General features: G+C 31.4%; 1 protein-coding gene across 1 annotated transcript in view; it reads left to right on the top strand.

Annotated features, from left to right (window-relative positions):
* Positions 1 to 13533, top strand: part of LOC128855675 (5-hydroxytryptamine receptor 1) — a 45487-nt gene extending 31954 nt beyond the window's left edge. The window contains exon 2 of the mRNA XM_054090772.1: positions 6719 to 13533. Coding sequence (XP_053946747.1) covers positions 7752 to 9668 — 1917 coding nt within the window. The 5' untranslated portion in view covers positions 6719 to 7751 and the 3' untranslated portion in view covers positions 9669 to 13533. The remainder of the gene's footprint in view (positions 1 to 6718) is intronic.
* Positions 13534 to 21731: the final 8198 nt, after the last annotated feature.

Here is a 21731-nt window from a genome sequence, read left to right as displayed (position 1 = left end):
CAGCAATATTTTCGGCTGTTCTTGAGCGACATGCACGGGTTTTATTCCTCACATCACTAACTTGTCACAACTTCTCGAATTTTTTCACCAATTTCTGTATTGCGGTCCGACAAGGTGCTTCACGATGACCCAAAAATGTTCGAGGTTTACGAACTGTCTCTGCCAAATTTTCACCATTTTTATACTGAATTTTTACAATTTCGGTCATTGTTTAAGCAAGTATCATTCCGTTTTTATTAATTTCATAGTTTCAATTGTCAAATATCCAAAAATGACAGCTCCAAAAGTGGCATCTACCGAAATAGCGGGGTATTCAAAATAACACCTGCTATTGGAAAACCCTTTACAATATGATTTTTTCCCCAGAAAAGTTTTTTTTTTAATTTTCTCAAGAACTTTTAGGAATAAAATTAAATTCTCGTTTTTAGTTGTGAAACATTTTGAGCATTAAAATAAAAAAAAAAATTTTGAATTTTCGCAAAAATTTTGAGCATAAAATATAATTTTTTCTTAACATTTTTTTTTAATTTTCTGAAAAATTTTGAGCAATAAAATTAATTTATTTCTTAAGTTCTGAAAATCTTCGATCATTAAAATAAAAAAGTTTTTTTGGAAGTTTCGCAAATAATATATTTTGAGTATAAAATATAATTCTTTCCCAAATAATTTCTTTTAATTTTCTGAAAAAGTTTTGGTAGATAATATAAATAGAAATTTTCTAAAAAGTACACTTTATACTAAAAAAAAATTTAATTAAAAATGGTACAAAGTCAATGATATTTCACCATGAAAGGTTCTGTTCAATCGTTTTCAACTTGAATTAACCTCAAAATTATAAAATATTTTCAGTTTACTATCATCAAAAAATTATAAGAAATAAATAATATCCATTTATGTAAATATATTGGGTGTACAACTAATTAATTTCGTATTTCTTCATAACCTCATATCTATTTATGTAGTCAATATTTTGACAATGACAGCTATTCTATGTTAAAGCACGCCAAAAAATCTAGTCAATTTGATATGACACAGTGAATATTAGTAAACACAAACATTTTTCAAATTACGTTCCAACAAAACAGTATTTGCGGGGAGGTTTGCTTTTGTTCCTCAATTTAAAGAAAAGTTTACTCTCAGAAGCTTATCCTGAATATGCTCCAGAGGTTAGAGTATGTCAGCAGTGGTTTGCACGATTTAAAAGTGGTGATTTTGACACAGAAGACAAAGAGCGATCAGGTCCATCAAACAAGTTTGAAGACGAATAATTGGAGGCATTACTCGATCAAGATCCATGTCAAACTCAAAAAGAACTTGGACAAAGCCGAGAGACGTTGAGAGACGATTTTGCATGTCTGAAATGCTGCTTAATCGCCACAAAAATAAATCGTTTTTGCATCGTATTATCACTGGCGATGAAAAGTGGATTCATTACGACAACCCAAAGCGTAAAAGATCATCATCATATGTGAAGCTGGCCAACCAGCCAAATCGACACCAAAGTCGAATATTCATGGATTGAAGGTAATGCTCTGTATTTGGTGGGATCAGATGGGTGTGCTGTACTATGAGCTGTTAAAATCGCACCAGACGATCACGAGAGAGCTATACAGGCAACAATTGATACATTTGAAGCAAGCAATAGTCGAAAAACGGCCAGAATGGGCGACCAGACACGAGAGATTGATTTTCCATCATCACAATGCTCGGTCACATGTTGCAGTACCGGTCAAAATTATTTGGAAAATGTCGAATGGCAAATTCTACCTCACCCGCCCTATAGCCCAGACATAGCTCCTTCTGATTACCACTTGTTTCGGTTGATGCAGAATCACCTTTCTGGAATACGGTTCACCAATGTTTAAGGTATTAAAAATGGCTTGATGACTTTCTCGGCGCAAAAGATGAGAAGTTTTTTTGGTATGGAATCCATAAATTGCTTGAAAGATGGGAAAAAGTTGCCGCTTCCGATGGACAATATTTTGAATAAAATATTTTTTTACTTTTATACAATACTTAAATAAATGTTTTTTTTTTTGAACAAAACAAAAAACTAAATTAATTAGTTGTACAGCCAATACATTACCAAAATTTATTTCATATTAACAAAATATTATAAGAAATAAATGAATAAATAAAATAATTTCTGAAACCTTATACAAAAATCGAGCTCGGTGTGTAAAATATCGATTCCGGTATGACTTACGTTGCACGCAGTGCCATTTTTCCCAAACTAAATTCTTCAATATGCTACTAAAAAAATTCTTTTACATAGCCCTGTGCCACTTTTCACTGACTTTAACATTGTTGTCATTTTCACTTGGAATAATAAAAGTGAGAGAAAAACGCCGCCACTTCAAAAACCGTCACCAAATATTCACGAGCTCAGAATACATTCTCTTCTCTACCAATATAAGCGGTTTTTATGTGCCTCAGATGCAATGGACTCCCTTTTTTATACTTTGTCAGATATAGAAAAGCGCCTCGTTCATAACTTGTTTTCAATATAGCACTTCTTTGCTAAAGCAGCATCCAGTAGTAAGTAATTAATGTTTTAAAAATGTATTCAACAGTCAGTGATCAACTTAGTACCAGTGAGAGAACTGATACTGCTCCTGTAACAGGTGTCTGCCATGTTGACCGCGAAATAGCTGCCAAGCCATGGCTCACCCTTTACGAAGATAATTCTTTTGTTGACACTGGGAGCAATGCAGCAGTTGCTTAAGTATCCCATATGCGCCCTGCTTAAAGAAGTGAAATGATGTAATTATCCCAAATGTGCACTTAAGTTTAAAATTAAAAATATGTCATATGCAAGGTGGCGCACAATTAATCATCCAACGTTGTTTTTGTATAACTTTTTCGCTAAATATTGTAATAAATAATGGTTTTGAGAGATACAAATCTTTATTTTGAGCTTTAAGTGCTCCATTGCTCGCCTTTTGTTGTAAAAAAATTAAAATTTGTACACTATAGTGTAAAAACTTGGAAACTTCGTTTTCTTGTTTTTTAATGAAAGGGTTGACGTAGGTAAAAATTAGTTTCCTGTCTTTTTTCAGATACTCCAAACGTAATCTCAAAAAAAAGCGACATAACTTAGCTGTAGTGGATACCACTCGATCCGCATTTTTATATTGATGACATGAAGCGAAAAGATGACAGCAGATGAAGCGAATAGATGAAGCAACTGGTATAAAGCAACATACATATCTATGTTTGGGAAATAGTGAATTATAGTAGTTTAATGACGTACAATCTTGCTCGGTAACTTTGTTGTTGCTTTCACATGCACATTTTGACGTGATAACGTCTTATAATTCGATTTAGCCGGCTGCACGCACGAACAAATGTGTCGTTACCTCGCTCAATCGTCGTTACCTTGCTCATAGTCGTTACCTTCCATGAACTGCAAGCGAAAGCGCGGAACGAACGACAAAGAACACAATCGGCCCCCGCATTCGGCAAAGTTCGACATCTGCACACCTACTTGAGTGAACATATATCTGTATGTATATGCGCATATGTAGGTATATAAATTCACATACTTGTATTTGCATATGCCTTCTTCCTGTGTGCATGGTAATGAACCATTTCTCTGTTGAGAATAGGACGATGATAGAAAACGTAGGAAATGAAAGGGAGTGTTTCGAGTGTTAAGTGTCTTGAAAAAGGCAAATCGATGATGGTGCCTCTTAGTGTTGTTGACTTATTAACGTCTGATGCACAATCGAAATTGAAGATATCTTTCATGAATTTGATAAATGTTTCGTCATTTTTCACGTTTGTGTAAATGTAACTTGACCTATTCCATTGCAATTCCATTTACCTCCTCCTCTATATCCATACAAAATATCTATCAAACAAATAAAATTAAAATTTTGTTTTGAAAAATGCAACCCTTCCGTCAGTATTTTCTTATGACGTTGTCACGTTAAACTATCGTCAGTAAACTGACTTTACAGACAACCTCTTTTTTCGTTAAATTAGTCTAGCAGCGAGATAGCGAGATACTTCTAGTCTTTTGGATATGATCTTCCCACTTTCTGAAAATTAGTTTTTTTAGTTACCCTGAGTATAATAAAGAAGTGACCTGAAAAAAAATTAAAAAAAAAAATTATAATTTTCATATTTATTCAATGTTGAAACTTATGGTATAGAGTCTTTTGAGAGGCAATATCTACGGTATTTCAGATATTTTTATAAGTACTAGTTTTTTTATTTTTTAGAATAAAAATATTTTAATTAAAAAATTTGAAAAAGCCATAAGCTGAAATAAAAGAATGTATTTAAAAAAATGTACTTCGATAATAAAATTATTACATATAAATATATATTTAATATATTTCTTAAAATTTAAACATTTCACTACTTTTAATTAAAGACTTTAATTAAAATTAAAAACTTCAAAAACTAAATTTTTTAATTGATTCTGAAAAATTAAATTTGTTTGCTAAATATTTTTTCTTAAATTTAATTTAAAAAAATGAATTAAAATTAGAGACTTAAAATCATTAAATTCTGAATTAAAAAATAAAAGTTTTTAAAATTAAAAAATACAATTAAACTGAAGAGTTGTAGAAACTAAATTTTTTTTGTCATTTATTAAAACCTTCCCTTTTGACAAAATTTAAATTTCATGAAAAACTTTTTTTTAGTAATAAAATAATTCCTTAAAATTTAAAAATTAACTTATATTAAACCTTAAAAACCAAATTAATTTAATCTTTTAAAATTAAAAAATGCAATTAAAAATAAAAGTTAAAAAAAATAAAATTTTTTCGTTAAACATTTTCGATTTTTTTTGTCATTTATTAAAACTTTCGTTTTTGAAAAAAAAAATTAAATTTTATAATAAACATTTTTTAGTAGTTCTTTTTGCCATTTGTAAAAATAAGCTAGCATTTGACAAAAATAATGAAAATTATGTTTTAATAAAATAAAAAAATAAAATAAAAAAAATTTATAAAACTAAATATTTATAATGAATATAATATAATAAATTTTTTTTAGTAGTAATTTAATTTCTTGGAATTTTAAAATTTTATTTAAAAATAAAAGCTTTAAATAATATTTTTTTTTGATTTTAAAAAATTATATATATTTTTTTTAATTTTAGGGATTTCTTTTTGTCTTTTGTAAAAATAAATTATCATTTGGCAAAAATAAAAACGATGATTAAAATAATTTTTTATAAATTGTAAATAAAATATATTTTTAATATTAATCAAGTTCCATAATTTAAATTGTAGCATACTTATATTTTATAAGTATTTATGTATTTATTTCTATATGGCAATACCTTCTACTTGTTAAGATTTAATTTAAAGTTTTCTTACATATATGGCAATGCCCTCCAATTGTAATGACTATCTACTAGATGTCTTTTTTTAAACCCCAAATTTGAATTTTCTAATAGGATTGCTTTTGCCTATAAAAAGCCAGCGCGCTTTTGGAAGGAACACATTCTGTTTGGCGGTGAACAGAGCTTAAGTGCTTGCCAATAACTACCTTTGTAGTGTGGGCAGCGTTGGCTGGCCGCTGCAAAACAGGTGTTGCTCTAGCTCGCGCAGCTTACGAAACGCATCAGTTTTTATAACGGTTAAAAATACTAGAGTTATATTTTATAATAAATTAAATTACATACATTCTATAATAAAATAAATACAGCTTTACAAAATGTGATTAAAATTAAGAGTTTAATTAAAACCTTTTTGTTAAAAATTTTCGGATTTTTTTTTTGTAATTTTTTTGACAATTTTATAAACCATTTTTAGTTTTTACAATAAAAGATGCTTAAAAAAATTATAAAATTAAAAGGATTCAATTAAAATAAAAAACATATTTTTGTTTATAAAAAAATATTTTTTTAATGGTTTTTTAATTTTTTTAAGTTTTTATAAAAAAAAATATTTTTTTTTTATTTATATTATATAATTTAATTATTTCATTAAAAAGTTTAATGAAAATTAAATGCTTTGAAGAATTCAATTTTTAGAAATCAGAAATAATTCAGAAATTTAATTCAAGCTTTTAAAAAATTAATTTTGTTTTTTAATTGATTTTTAAATGGTAAATTTTTTTGTAAAAATTGTTAGTTTCGTTTTTTCTTTGTTTTTCTTTTTTTTATCCTTTTTTCCCCCACTCTTCTTGTTTTTTTTCTTATTTCGTTTACGTATAACTGAAGCTGGGCTCAGAAATCCCTGAAAGTTTCAAAGAGGAGTTTCAATAAATTTATGGGTTATATTCAAATACGCACCGCGAACCAGTAAAAAATCAATGCAAAATGCTGCTCTAGCGAAGAGTCGGGATGCGTTCTCGTATATTACATCGTTTTTAAAATCGATCGTAAGAAATCATAGAGAATTTTGAACCACTTCAAATTTGCACTTTATTACATTAAAATTTAACTGTATACGCAGTGCCTTTTAAAGATTCTGATTCATAAGTTTGGAATTTTGATGAAAAGTTTGGAATTTTTATAAATCTTGTGCAAAGTTTGAAAATTGTACTATTATGGCCTTTATTAAAGAGTGAATTATGATGATGGTAATGATTAATTGCTATTGCGCCGATCACTGGGCGCATAGTGCCAGTGCAAAGAATTATATTTGTTTAAAAATGTAAAAAAATAATTTCATATAAATGCCCCCTTCATTGCATATTTCTCTATTGCAAATGCTCGCCTTTAATACTGAATATTTTCATTCTATCTTTTCAGTATCCAGACAATCAATGCTCAGTTCCAAAAGCTCTACTTTAATTGGCGTAGTTAATAGCAAAAACAAGTGGTTTCACGAATGACAACAGCAATAGCAACAAGCAATCCCCATAGAATAACTTTTCGGAATTTAGCAATTTGAACAGCGCGGAAAAAAGATTTAACAAATCATCAATGAGATCTCCAATGATACGCCGAGGTTACTTGCTCGACGTCAAGATTAATTGCAACGAATCCGATTAAGTGCAATAAATGGAATGCCACTAGCAACAAATAAGATGTACACAAACTAAACAAGCACAAAAAGCACCGTAAGCAAAGACGAATAGGAGAATATTAACGCGCAACAGAAACACAAAGAAAACAGAGGCGAATTTCACCCACAAAACCCCACCAAGCAAAATCCAAACCGACCTTAATTGAGTGAGATGTGTAAATGCTACAATTATGATTAATGACAAAAAGATTAGCAGGGACTAATCCACGCGCTACAACGTAAATTAAGTGGAACAAAAGTATGGAAAACATAAATGAGAAAATTACAAGCAATCACTGGGGATAAGTGTGAATGTGGCGGCAGTTCGACAAAAAGTCGTAGAAGTCAAAGCATTTGGGTATAAACAAAAAAACAAAAACAAAACTCGGCAAATCCCAGCAGTAAGCGATAGATAAATGGATTTGCGGAATTGGAGGCGCAAATATATGAAAGCTGACGTCAGCACGTTTCAAAGTGGGGGGTTGAAAGCTCAAGAGCTTTCGCATACAAAATACTTACGCTTCACCAGCAAAAGAAAGGCGGTTGAGGAAAATCGCCCCTATGATATGATAAGAACGTCTGAATTTCGCACTCCATGCGGGCCCCAATCGCATAAATACTGAAAGAGCAGTCAACTAGTCAAGTTTACATCAAAACGGCAATACAATAAATTAACCGTAGAAACATATTTTAAAGCATTTTTAGCAACCAGTTACGTCCGTTCATCTTTGTTTAGTTTTTTATTTCATTACACTTATAAGCACACTTAGATTTTATATGGCTTCATATAACCAACCCAGCGTCCGTCTCCGCCTGCAACACTACTGCGAAGCAACTACAACTAGTAAAAGCAAATACTCTACACATACGCTGCCAGAGCGTTTTGCGCTCAGCCATCTCCAGCCCACCACCAACCGCATTAGCAGCTGCAAACTGTTGTTACATTTGCGCCCCAGCCGCCAGGCGCTGCGCCACACACTGCATGCAACCGTCCTTGTGCTGCTCGCTCTCTGGCTCAGCAATTGGATAGCACAGGCCTCGGCCGCCGTCGCTGCTGCTCCTCAGTCGCGCTCCGAGTTGCCGCCGCCAGCTAGTAAACCCACACACACGCCGCCATATATCCATGTAGGCGCCGTCTACAACGTCGACGCCGATATATCATTGTTGAGCGCCGCCACCAACACCGATGAGTTCAACTCTAGCTCGTTTATCTCTTCCGCCAACGCTACTGCTGGTGTTATCGGCCTCACAGCGACGGCGTTCAGCAATGACACTGGCGCTTCTAGCGACAGCGCGAGTAACAACAACAGTATTAGTCCGAGTTATGTGGCAGCGGGTGGTGGAGTGGGCAGTGCGAGCGCAGCGCTTATCACGACTAGCAGCATTTGGGATCCTATTGTGGGCGGCGCAATCCCCACCGACATTAGCTTCGCACCAACGCCGACGGAGCAAGGGTCGCACGAAGATGGCTATGACGAGATTGCCTTGCCGCCCTGGCATGTAATCGTTGTCAGCATTATTCTATTGCTCATCATCATCGGCACAGTTATTGGCAATGTGCTCGTCTGCATAGCCGTGTGTATGGTGCGCAAATTGCGACGTCCTTGCAACTACCTGCTCGTCTCGCTGGCGCTCTCCGATCTGTGTGTCGCGCTGCTAGTCATGCCCATGGCAATGCTGTACGAGGTGTTGGACAAGTGGAATTTTGGACGTATACTCTGTGACGTTTGGGTCTCGTTCGATGTGCTCTGCTGCACTGCCTCCATACTGAACTTGTGTGCCATTTCCGTGGATCGATATTTGGCCATTACCAAGCCGCTAGAGTATGGCGTGAAGCGTACGCCGCGCCGCATGATGGCCTGCGTGGCTTTGGTGTGGTTTGTGGCGGCGAGTATTTCACTACCACCACTACTCATACTGGGCAATGAGCATTTCGACGAACATGGCACGCCCATTTGTATTGTGTGTCAGAACTTCGCATATCAAATCTATGCAACGCTAGGCTCCTTCTACATACCACTCTCCGTCATGCTCTTCGTGTACTATCAAATATTTCGCGCTGCCCGCCGCATAGTGCTGGAGGAGAAGCGCGCCCAAACACATTTGCAACATGCGCTCAATGGCACCGGCTCGCCACCGGGCAACACAGATCTAACTGTGATGGGTAGCGGCAATGGGCAACGCCACAGCAGCTATGGCAATACGTCGCTGACATATTCGACTTGCGGTGGACTGAGCACTCATCATACGGGCGGCAGTGGTGGTGGTGTAAGCGGTTCGAGTGGCCTGCTCGGTTCACCGCATCACAAGAAGCTGCGCTTTCAGTTGGCCAAAGAGAAGAAAGCTTCCACCACGTTGGGCATCATCATGTCCGCGTTCACCATTTGTTGGCTGCCATTCTTTATACTCGCGCTGATACGACCGTTTGTCGAATCGGAGACAGTGCATGTGCCGCACTCGCTCTCCTCCCTGTTCCTATGGCTGGGCTATGCCAATTCACTGCTCAATCCCATCATATACGCCACATTGAATCGCGACTTCCGCAAACCATTCCAGGAGATACTCTATTTCCGCTGCTCCAGTCTCAATACAATGATGCGTGAAAACTATTATCAGGATCAGTATGGCGAACCGCCATCGCAGCGTGTGATGTTGGGCGATGAGCGGCATGGGGCGCGGGAAAGTTTCCTTTGAAATTAGGCAGCTTAAGGACGGCAAGCAGAGCAGAGTGGGTGGGGCGGAGAGGCAAGGGCGTTGCGGTTATTAAATGTTGATGGGTTGTTCAATCAATAAGTATTTTTTGTTTCTTTCGTGTGTGTGTGCGTGTGTGTGTATAGGTGTCTAATTGTAGTTTCAGTGTTTCAAAGCGTTTTAAAGCAATTCCAAGCGTTTCAATGCGACAACTCAAATGTACTATATATAATATAATATGTCTGGGGCATATACTTTATCATTTACGAAATAAAGTCAGACAAAACAAAAAAAAAATATAATAAAAATTAAAAACAGCTGTAGTTGTATAAAATAGAGGCCAGAAACTGAGAGTTTGTGTGTCAGTGTGAGAAAAGTTACAAAACTTAGTTGAAAAATACAGTTATGCAAATACAAGTGCATACATATAAACCTAGATGCAAATATACATGCATGCACATATATACCATATACATTCACACATATACATACACACCTACATACACACAATACAAATTTGTTTAAGCAGCTGCACCAAACTGAACTGAGATGAACACAAACAATGCATGATTGATTAGGCACGCGTACTGATACACGGAAACAAAACTAAAATTAGCAATTATACATTTGAATAAAATACTTGCAATGTTAAACTAAAAAAAAAAAAAAACAACAAAACCAACAAATACACAAAATATACAAAGTGACATGAAGTGGTGCAACTTAGAATTTGTGTGTATTTTTAGTAAATGTTAGCCGTTAAGTAATGCATACAAAGTAACAGAACACTACGTAGTACATACATATATAAGCATAAGTGCATACCTAGTAATTGCTGTACATACATACATACATGCAAATGTAACTTTATTAGCTATTAAGTGCTGACAAGAAGTTAAAGAGCAGCAGCAAAATATTAATACAATCAAGAAAAGAAACTGAAATTTGAAAATGTAGTACAACTCATCAAACTATTCACCCACACATACATACACATACACATACTTATATATTAACAATATAAGAAGGAGCTCTAATACACATCCACATTTTTTCCTAAAAAGTGCTTGCATTTCTTAACAAAAAATGGTAAAAAAACTAAATCAGAGCAAAAATTATCTGCTTTTTTTTTTATTGCGCAAAAAATTTCCAACGATCCTGAGATCAGCTGGGTCCAGTGCCTGAGTAAAAGTTATCTGCATTTTTTTTATTTCGCAAAGAATTTTCAAAGATCCTGAGATCAGCTGCGTCTAATGCCATTTTCGGCCGCCGTAGCCGAATGGGTTGGTGCGTGATTACCATTCGGAATTCACAGAGACGTCGTTGGTTCGAATCTCGGTGAAAGCAAAATTAATAAAAACATTTTTCTAATAGCGGTCACCCCTCGGCAGGCAATGGCAAACCTCCGAGTGTATCCATGAAAAAGCTCGTCATAAAAATATCTGCCGTTTGGAGTCGGCTTGAAACTGTAGGTCCCTCCATTTGTGGAACAACATCAAGTCGCACACCACAAATAGGAGGAGGAGCTCGGCCAAACATCTAACAGAAGTGTACGCGCCAATTTAACGCCATTTTCACTGCGATTTTTTGATGACAAAAAGTGCCATTCTGGTGAAGGCAGCTGCTATTTTATGTAACTTCGATTAGAAGTCTGGTTAAAATATTTAAATGACAATTTGTGCAGATTTTGTATCAAATTGTGCCCCGAAAAAAAATTACATAATGGAAACTAAGATAAGTAAAGATATTTATGGTCAAATTCTACCTGCTGACTGACCTTTTACTATGCAGCTAAAGAAGTACGTCTTCTACCTTTTTTTCAATGCTTTAAACTGAAATTTTTAAGTAGGCGATGTTCCACGAAATGTCAGTTGTCAGCCTATGCAGCAGCATGAATCATTTGAACTAGTTGAAAGGAATAAAAAATACTAGCCAAATTTGTTCAAAAATCACCAGTTTTGGACCAGTTGGAAAGAGTAAAATATTATAAACGAGAGTTTATGAAATCTTTATTTTTTATGATTTTATTTTTTTTGTTTGAAAACATTTCAATGACGATTGTTAGGATTTCTTGTCAAATTATGTCCCGAAAAACTTTTTCATAATGAAAACCAAGTAAAGGTAGATGAGTAGGTAGTGTCGATGTCGTAATGACACACTTAAACGTTGTGATACCACGGGAACTTTCCCTATACAATGGGTTCCTTTTTAAACCATTCTGTAGCTTTTATAAACAAGCAAAGCTTCGTTAGTTTTAGATGCGCTATATCTCCTACATCTGCCAAAAATGTAGTGACAAGAGTACGAAGCCTCCTTCTACCTAAACCTTCAAACTCACTTAGGAGGTGGTCTGATTGTTTAATATTCTTCCGTGTTAAGACAGCTTCTACCATACAAAAATCGTACTAATGCAGTTTTCGTCTGCTTTACATCATCCAGCTATATTCCTATGGCCTAGCACCCAGATAGGGTGCACTTTGTAGTACTGAGATACGCCAATTAGAAGTTTAAAATATCCTATGATGAGTTTGTTCTGGATGCTACAAGCTGAAATTTTTAAGTAGACGATGTTTCACGAAATGTCAGGTGTCAGCCTAGGCAGTAGCATGAGCCATTAGCCAACTAGTTCATTAAAGGCACAAAAAATACTAGTCCAAATTGTTCCTAAAGTAACCAGTTTCGGACCAGCTGAAAAAGAAATAAGGATAGAAGAGAGTTTTGAAAATTTTAATTTTTTTACGAACCAAAAAAAAATTTTTTTGAAATTTAATTTTTTTAATTTTATTGTTGTATTATTTTTTTTTTTATTTTTTTTTTATTTTAACCCTTCGCCTTAAAACAACTTGTCAGTGCCGCGTTCCTAATTCCATCTTAAAACTACTTTTATGTCAGAAATCAAAATAATACTTCGTAAATTTTATTATTTTAGTATTATAACTATTAATTTTCTTAAAATTAAGTTTTAACTTGCACATATTTTTAACAATTCAATGGTTTCCTAGCTTGATAATCTAATTGTAAAACACTTTTTAATCTCAAAGGGTTAGTGATAATCTACAGGACAAATCACCTTACCGACTAGTCAAGAATGTAATGAAAATGAAGCAAAAATATTAGTAGTCACATTAACAAATTACCCAAAATTATTTCTTATCTTTAATTTTTACGAGACTTAAACTTGAACCCTTATTACGCAGTGATAGGCAATGAAGGCTTATAACTCCGTATTTGATGAATCCAAAATCAAATGAAAGTTTGCATCACCCGTAGCGAAATTCTAAACGAATTTTTAGCCAACAAGTCTGTTTTTTTATATGCATTTAAAGCTGGTGATTTTTAGCCTTGAAATCCAGCGGGGGATTTCTCTCAGCAACAACCAACCAATAACTCTATCTCTCTCTATCTCTACTTTGAACTAAGCAGACAATTGGGAAATTGAAATTGATGAAGCTATGGTCCACCACGGATTGTGAAGCTAAGAAGAAGAAGACAATTGAGAAAGAGGCTCTAAAACTCGCCTGCCTTTTGATATGGATATTGAAGGTACCCCAATTCCAGCCTACACACTACGCAGTAAAAGTAGCATGAAATGGGTTGATAGTCTGACACGTAGCGCTACAATAATAATTTGAAGCCGCTACTCAATCGGCCAAGGAAGAACGCCTCTACATATGTGTATGTTGGTGGCTTTGACAACAGGCCATTGTCTGCTATGTCGACAAGCTGAAAGATTAGACGAAGCTCAGTTTTACTATTGCAGAAGTTCCAAGAATGAGGAGAAGGAAGAGTTTGTCAGACCTCTTCTTTGTTACTGCCCAGTGTGGCAAGCCACTGGGGTTTAGGTACTTTAATTTATCGTTTTTGAAAAACACCGATGCATATATGTACTTAAGTGTCAGCCAGATCAATGGGTTTGCACTTAAAACAAAATAGTGAAGAATATAAACTAGAGGTAAACTGCTACTGTAGTATCACAGTGGATCGGTAATGGTCTAAATGAGTTAGTTTAAAGACTGATTGTCACTTCGACCTACCTACCTATTTAGGAAATTGATTAGTAAAATCCTCTCTCGACGAACAATCCTCTCTTCGCAGCTTCTCATCACGCTCGTACGGCGCAGAAGCTCGGAGGATGACAATATCCGATGCGACGGCCATTAGAGTGTTCGAGAGAAATATTCTGCGGAGGATTTGTGGATCTTTGCGAGTTTGGCGACGATGAATAGCGAAGGCGATGGAACGATGAGCTGTAGCTGAGATTAAGGTTTAGCAAATGATGACGCTAGCTATGTGATGACGTACGAATAGACATAAATGCACTGACTCTGAAAGTATTCAAACGATACTCGAAGCTGATAACAGAGAAGAGGAAGGGCCTCCACCGCATTGGAAAGTTAGCATCGGTTGGCAGAAACCTCGGTATAAATAAACTACTGGCACCTTTCCTTGAACTTGGCCAAAATCGGGCATGCGGCTACTGCGCCTATAAATAAAAAGGATATTCTGCATGCAAGAAAAATTGATTAAAATTTTATCAAATAATATTTTTTTGTCTACAATTTTTCTGGATTCCATTTTTATAATATTTTTTTTTTCGATTTTTCTGTACATTCATACCATAATTTTTGTTTGTTTGTGGAGATGAATGTAAAGTAAAGGTTGTTAATAAGAAAAAAAGTATTTTTTAATAAAAAATATTACTTTTTTACTAAAAAAATTTTTCAATATGCAACCTTTCCCTCACAAAAATTTTAATATTAAGATTTTTTCTCATAAGTGATAGCGTAATTTTTCTAATAAAAATAATGAAAAAATATACCATAATTCTAGCAGAAGTTTTGCACTGACAATAGACATATAAAATTTGATTTTTCAATCTTAAAAACAATAAAAAGACATTTTTGCAATGAAAATCCATAAAAAGCTTCCTCTCGTAAGTTTCAGTTAAAATAAATTTTTTTTTAGTTCAGCTGCTAATTCGCTAATTCGGTTGTTTATAAATGCTAAGGTGATGAGTGGCGCTAGATGCTGGAAGTTTTGTATTTCTTTTTTTATTTTTGGACAAAGTTGAAATCTTGCAATAACCGTCTCCGGTCGCCACGTACCAGCAGTTGAAAGAAAGATGTTCCATTTGAGGTTCGATTTTGTTTCCCTATCTTGATAAGGACTTAGTAAAAACTTTAGTGACGAAAAATTGTTTTGCAAAATTTTTGATTTTTTTTTAAGAAAGAAAAATTTTTTTGAAAAAAATGCTTGTGAAAAAATTGGTTTAGTAAACAGAAAATGCATCCTATTTAACTATATCAGCTGTAGTATAGTATTTACTTCTCGCTATTTGTTGTGATTTATAAGTTGGTGTGATCATTGTCCACGACAAGTATTGAGACTGCATGGAGCAGTGACTGCAGCAGGCGGACTAGGTTTTTTTTCTAACTGCGCATTTCTCAGTGTCTTTTAATCTGTTCTACAGCACTCGCCGAACGATGCCATGCCGCGAAATTTACTTTGTCGAGTTATCCTTTCTTTCTTTCTTCAGGAGCGCAGCAACGCTCCACAGCTTTTGCTTCTTTTATCTTTTGGGGGAGATGTTTTTCAAGTCACTACAAATATTTCTTCACATAGAATTTTATGTGTTTCAGCCCTAATAATGCAAACCTTTGTTAGAGTATGGGCTGAAGTAAAAAGTTGATGATAAATAAACATTCTTTGTAGAGAATCGCAAGCACTTGTAGAGCTCCTCGTTGGTAAGATAAAGAAAAGCCTTCACTTTCACCTGCAATCTATCAACATTTTTTCAGCTCTCGACTGTATATACTACACATACAAACACATAAAAGCTACTATAAAATAATTTCAATCGTAGAATAGTAACAAAATTGCTGAAACTGTTGTAAACAAATGAGAAGAATGTATAAAATATTAAACACATTTTTAAGAACCAAAAAAATCGACAATTAGTTTTGCTTGCTAACATTTGGTTGTCATCAGCAAATTAGTTTTCACATATAAATTTGGTATAGCTTTCATTATTATTAGAAACAACTGCCGTTGCAAAAAATATTTAATATAAATTTCGATGTGTGTGTATGTATCGTTGTCTTTTCGGATGACAAGAATACTTGTTTTTACTTTCAATCTGCTTGGGTTGGTTTGAGATGTTTATTTTTCAAACAAACTGCATGCAAAGAAATCAAGTTAAAAGTAAGCATACGCCTTCCTTATTTCCTTAGTTAAATTTAAAAAAATCTTGAACATATTATACGAGTATACCTACATATATTGTACAATTTTTTTTTGTTAATTATATATACGCTGCATGCAAAGGTTGCTTGTATTTTATATTTATATTTAAAATTTCAGTATAAATTTGGATAAAGCAAAGCCAGCAAATTAAGTCAAATAAAGAACATTCGAACCAAAGAAAAATATACCAAAATATTAATGAAAGTAAAAATAAATGAAAAAAGCTATTTCAAATTAATTAGAAAAATTTTGTACATTTTTTTTTTTAATATTGGTGAAAAAAATTAGTTTAACTTAAACTTTTTAAAATTAATTAAACAAATTTCTTGAAAACAAAAAATATTTTTTTTAAAAAGTTTTGGTGAAGAAAACTTCGTTAGCCAAAATTTTTGAAATTAATTAAACAAATTAACAAAAAAAATGTTTTCTTTAAAAAATATTTTGATGAAAAAATTTTTATAAAAAAAATTTGTTTGCCTAAAATTTCTAAAATAAATTCAACAAATTTAGTTATAACAAAATATTTTATAAAAAAAAAGTTGGTTAGAAAAAATTTGTTTTGCTAAAATTCTTAAAATTAATTAAACAAATTTGGTTGAAAAAAACTGTTTTATTTCAAAAACTGTTGGTGAAAAATTTCTTTTGCAAAATTTAGAATTTTTTTAAGCGAACATTTTTTTTTTCGAAAAAAAATTTTTGTGAAAAAAATTTGCTTATTAAACATTTATGTGAACAAACTTGCTTAACTTAAATGTTTAAATTAATTAAGAAATGTTTTGAAAAAAATTGTTTTATTCAAAAAAATTTTGGTAAAAAAAATGTATTTGGCTAAAATTTTTAAATTATATAAAGAAATTTTTTTTGAAAAAGCTGTTTTATTTAAAAAAGTTTTGATGAAAAAAATATGTTTACCTTTAAATTTTTAAAATTATCAAACAAATTTTGCTGAAAAGATGTTGATGAAAAAAATTTGTTTAGTTAAAATGTTAGAGAATTTTTTAGAAAAATTTTCATGATAAATTTTTAGAAAAAAATTAAAGGCAAATAATTTGCTTAGTAAAAACTTCAGTGAAGAAAATTTGTTTTGCAAAATTTTTCATTTCTGTTTTTTTAGAGGAATATTTTTGTCGAACAAAATTCTTCTGAAAACAATTTGTTTAGTGAACAGTTTAGTGAATAAAATTTGTTAAGCAAAAAAATTGAAAACAAATTTTAGTCAAATAATTTACTTAGAGAAAGCTTCAATGAAGGAAAATCTCGAAAAAAAATTGTTTTGTAAATATTTTAGTAAATATAACATTTGTTTAGCTAAATAATTGAAAAAAAAATTGTTTTTTGGAAAAAATTTTAGTGATAAATTTTTGGAAAAAAATTGTAAAAAAAATAATTTGCTCAGTAAAAATTTCAGAGGAGAAAATTTGTTTGGAAAATTTTTGATTTTTTTTTTTTAAGAAAACATTTTTTTTTTCGAAAAATATTCTTGTCAAAAAATGTGTTTAGTAAACAGTTTAGTGAATAAAATTTGTTAAGCGAAAAAACTTAAAAAAAAATTTTTTTTCGAAAAAAATTTGTTTAGTAACATTTTATTAAATAAAATTTGTTAAGCGAAAAAATTACAAAAAAAAAAAATTTTGGAAAACATTTCAGTAATACATGTTTGGAAAGAAATTATAGGCAAATAATTTGCTCAGTAAAAACTTCAGTACAGATAATTTTTTTTTTGTGAAATTTTTGATATTTTTTAAAGAAAAAAATTTTTTTCGAAAAAAATTCTTGTGAAAAAATATGTTTAGTAAACATTTTAGTGAAAAAAACAGTTGAGGAAAAATAATGTAACAAAAATATAACCAAAAAATTTGCTTAGTAGAAACTTCAGTCACGAAAATTTGTTATGCAAAATTTTGATTTAAAAAAATTGTTTAGTGAAAGAATTAAAAAAAAAAAATTTGGAAAAAATGTTAGTGATAAAGTTTTAAAAAAAGTTATAGGTAAATAATTTGCTTAGTAAAAACTTGAGTGAAGAAAATTTCTTTTGCAAAATTATTGATTTTTTTTTGAAGAAAAACATTTATTTTCGAAAAAAATTCTTGTGAAATAATATGTTTAGTAAACATTTTAGTGAAAAAAACAGTTAAGGAAAAAAATTGAAAAAAAGATATAACCAACAAATTTGCTTAGTAAAAACTTCAGTGACGAAAATTTGTTATGCAAAATTTTGATTTAAAAAAAAAATTTGTTTCGTAAAATATTCTTGTGAAAAAATTTGTTTGGTAAACAATTTAATGAATAAAGTTTATTTAGCAAAAACAATTTTTTTGGAGAAAATTTTAATGATAAATTTGTGAAATTTGAAAAAAATTATAGGCAAATAATTTGCTCAGTAAAAACTTCAGTGACGAAAATTTGTTATGCAAAATTTTGATTTAAAAAAAAAAAAAAAAAAAAAATTACCGAAAAAAATTCTTGTGAAAAACTTTGTTCGGTAAGCAATTTAATGAATAAAATTTATTTGGCAAAAAAATTGAGTAAACAAATTTTTTTGGATAAATTTTCATAATAAATTTGTGAAATTTGAAAACAATTATAGGAAAATAATTTGCTCAGTAAGAAAATTTGTTTTGCAAAATTATTTGTTTTTTTAAAGAAAAAAATTTTTTTCGAAAAAAATTCTTCTGAAAAACTTTGTTTGGTAAACAATTTAATGAATGAAATTTATTTAGCAAAAATTTGTTTTTTCAGACAATTTTAGTGATAAATTTGTGAAATTTGAAAAAAATTATAGGTAAATAATTTGCTTAGTAAAAACTTCCGTGAAGAAAATTAGTTTTCCAAAATTTTTGATTTTTTTTAAGGAAAAAATTTTTTTTCGAAAAAAATTCTTGCGAAATTTTAGTGATTTGTTTAGTGAAGATTTTAGGTAAAAAATTTGCTTGGCAAAAAAAAGTTTTTTTGGAAAAATATTTACTTATTTATTACTTAGGTGAAGAAAATTAGTTTAAGAAAATTTTTTATTTTCTGAATAAAAAAAATTTTAGTGAAAAATTTATATTTTTGTAATATTCATACACAATTTTTTCTTTTAATTTTTAAGAGCCTTATTTTTGCTGAATTATTTTGGAGATTTAATTTAAGACACATTTTTTGTTTTTAGTGTTAGCTGTTTCGCCATGTATGTAAAATATATTTTTATTGCAAGTAAAATCCAAACATTGTCGTGTGGAATATAAATTAATAAATGGGTTTAAAGTAACTACAACAACAATGATGTGTAAGAAATACGTATTTTAATAAATTGTGTAAAATAAATCTAAATATAAATATATGTAAATTGTAAATTTTTTATGTTCAAAGTCTCTTTATAGCAGTCACGTCTCTCTGTGATACAAATTTTAATGTTAATTTTACAACAAGAAAAAATATAGAAAAATAGGAAAAAAATAGCAAAATAATACGCAATAAAGCTGTCGCAGATATGTGAGAATAAATTTGCGTCACAATAGAAATACTAAATGTTATTTGGCATAAATGTAAGTGAGTAATTATAAAAAGCAAGTAGCGCAACATAAGCGAAGTAATAAATCAAATACAAAAAGAAAAAGTGAATGAATCAAAAAATAAAAATTTTTAAATTAAATACAAAACGTAAAGTTCACTATGGAAGAGCGAGTAACTTGGCAACTGATAAGGAATTAGTAAAAAGCAAAAATAAATCAAAACAAAAATCATTGTAGTGAAAGCAATCAAACACACACGCGTGCACAGATATACACGTACATGTACATGTATATATACATACATGCATACAAACATATACACAAAAAAAAGTAGAAAATTCATGAGCTCAACAATGTCATTTGTAGTTAGCAAACACATACACACATACATTTGTACATATATATGCATAGTAACAACCGGGTGGTCCAAACATAAGTAGGTTTTTGGAATTATATACCATTTTTAAACGCTAACAACTTTTTTTTGTACGAATCTTAAACTGCTAGTCAGTATTACGCCTCAGCGAATTAAAATGCGTTGCTCTACGTTCGCAAACTTATTTCAAATGCGAGTCCCATATCGCCCAATCTATGAGTTTAGGGGAAAGAAATATTGACTGAAATGAAGCACCCGCAGGAACATTGATTCGTCATCAATCGCTGCCACTTCTTATCTCATTCAACGCAGTGAGAATTTTGCCCAACTATCTTGGGTTATTTGAAAGCAAAAAACATTTTAGTGCAAAAAAATTGTTTAGGAAAAAAATTAAAAAAAAAAACCTTTTTTTGGAAAAATAAAAGTTTTAAAAAAATTATAAGCAAATAATTTGCTTAGTAAAAACTTCAGTGAAGAAAATTTATTTTGCATAATTATTGATATTTTTTTAAGAAAAAAAATTTTTCGAAGAAAATTCTTGTGGAAAAATTTGTTTACTAAACATTTTAGTGAATAAAATTTGATAAGCGTAAAAATTGAAAAAAATCAGAGCCAAATAATTTGCTTAGTAAAAACTTCAGTGACGAAAATTTGTTATGCAAAATTTTGTTTAAACAAAAAATTTTTCGAAAAAAATTCCTGTAAAAAAATTTGTTTGGTAAAAATTATTTGGCAAAAAAGTTGAGAAAATAATTTTTTTGGAGAAAATTTGAGTAATAAATTTGTGAAATTTGAAAAAAATTATAGGCAAATAATTTGCTCAGTAAAAACTTCATTGACGAAAATTTGTTATGCAAAATTTTGATTTAAAAAAAAAAATTTTTTCGAAAAAAATTCTTGTGAAAAAATTTGTTTGGTAAACTATTAAAATTTCCAGAAATCCGAACACTTTCCATATGATTGAGCCATTTCTTATACATTATAAGCATCGACTTTTTGGAGATTGAAATGAAAGATTTGAATTTGCATGATCTTTACTCCGCTTCCTTTTCACAAGCATTGACTTTTTTGATTGGAAATTCCAGATATGAATTTGGATGGTCGCTGCTCAATTTCTCAACTACATGCATTGACTTTTTTGATTTGAAATTCAAGGTGTGAATTTGTATGATCTTTGATTAGAGATGTCAATTGGCGAAAGCACAGATCCGTTTAAAAGATTTTTTTTTTAAATGTATCTGCTCTTTAAGCACATTTTTATTACCTGAATTTTCAGTCCAAACCTATCTGCTCTTTAAGCACATTTTTATTATCTCAACTTCCTATTTAAAACAAAAAAAAAACAGTTCTTAAGCACATTTCCAACTTCCAGTCAAAATTTATTTACTCTCCTAATTAATTTTCGTTTCTACAACTTACTACTTAACTTATCTGCCCTCTAAAGATATTTTAATTTGCTCAACTTCCTGTTAAGACTTTTTTGCTCTTTAAATTCATTTCCAAGGCGCATTTATTAAAGGCGGTGGCACTAGATCAACAACAATGTTTTGTACGTTTTTGTCACGGCAAAGTATTCGAAAAGTAGAAATCAAAACATTAATTCGCCTTGTTTTATTCTGTGCTGACAGTTACATGTACACAGCGAAAGAAAAAAAATAGATTCGCCTTACTCATTTCCATTTTCTCAACTGCCTGTTATGTCAAACCGCATTTCTCGCTGCAAGCGCGTCATCTTATTGGTTTGTAAACAGAAGACAGCTGATTGCTAAGCTAAAATTTTTCATTGCCCATATTTTAATACAGTGACTTGAGATGGAACTCATTTTTGCTACCCAATGAAGTCTAGAAAAACCACTTTCGCCTTGACAGTGATGTTTGTGCCCCTTTTTTCCTTTTTCTGTCTTCCAGTTCATTTTTTTGTTCAAAAACAAAGCAGAATGGCAACCCTTTACG

The sequence above is a fragment of the Anastrepha ludens genome, chromosome 2, assembly GCF_028408465.1.
Source record: "Anastrepha ludens isolate Willacy chromosome 2, idAnaLude1.1, whole genome shotgun sequence".
Classification (NCBI taxonomy): Eukaryota; Metazoa; Arthropoda; class Insecta; order Diptera; family Tephritidae; genus Anastrepha; species Anastrepha ludens.
This window is presented reverse-complemented; position numbering and strand designations above follow the sequence as displayed.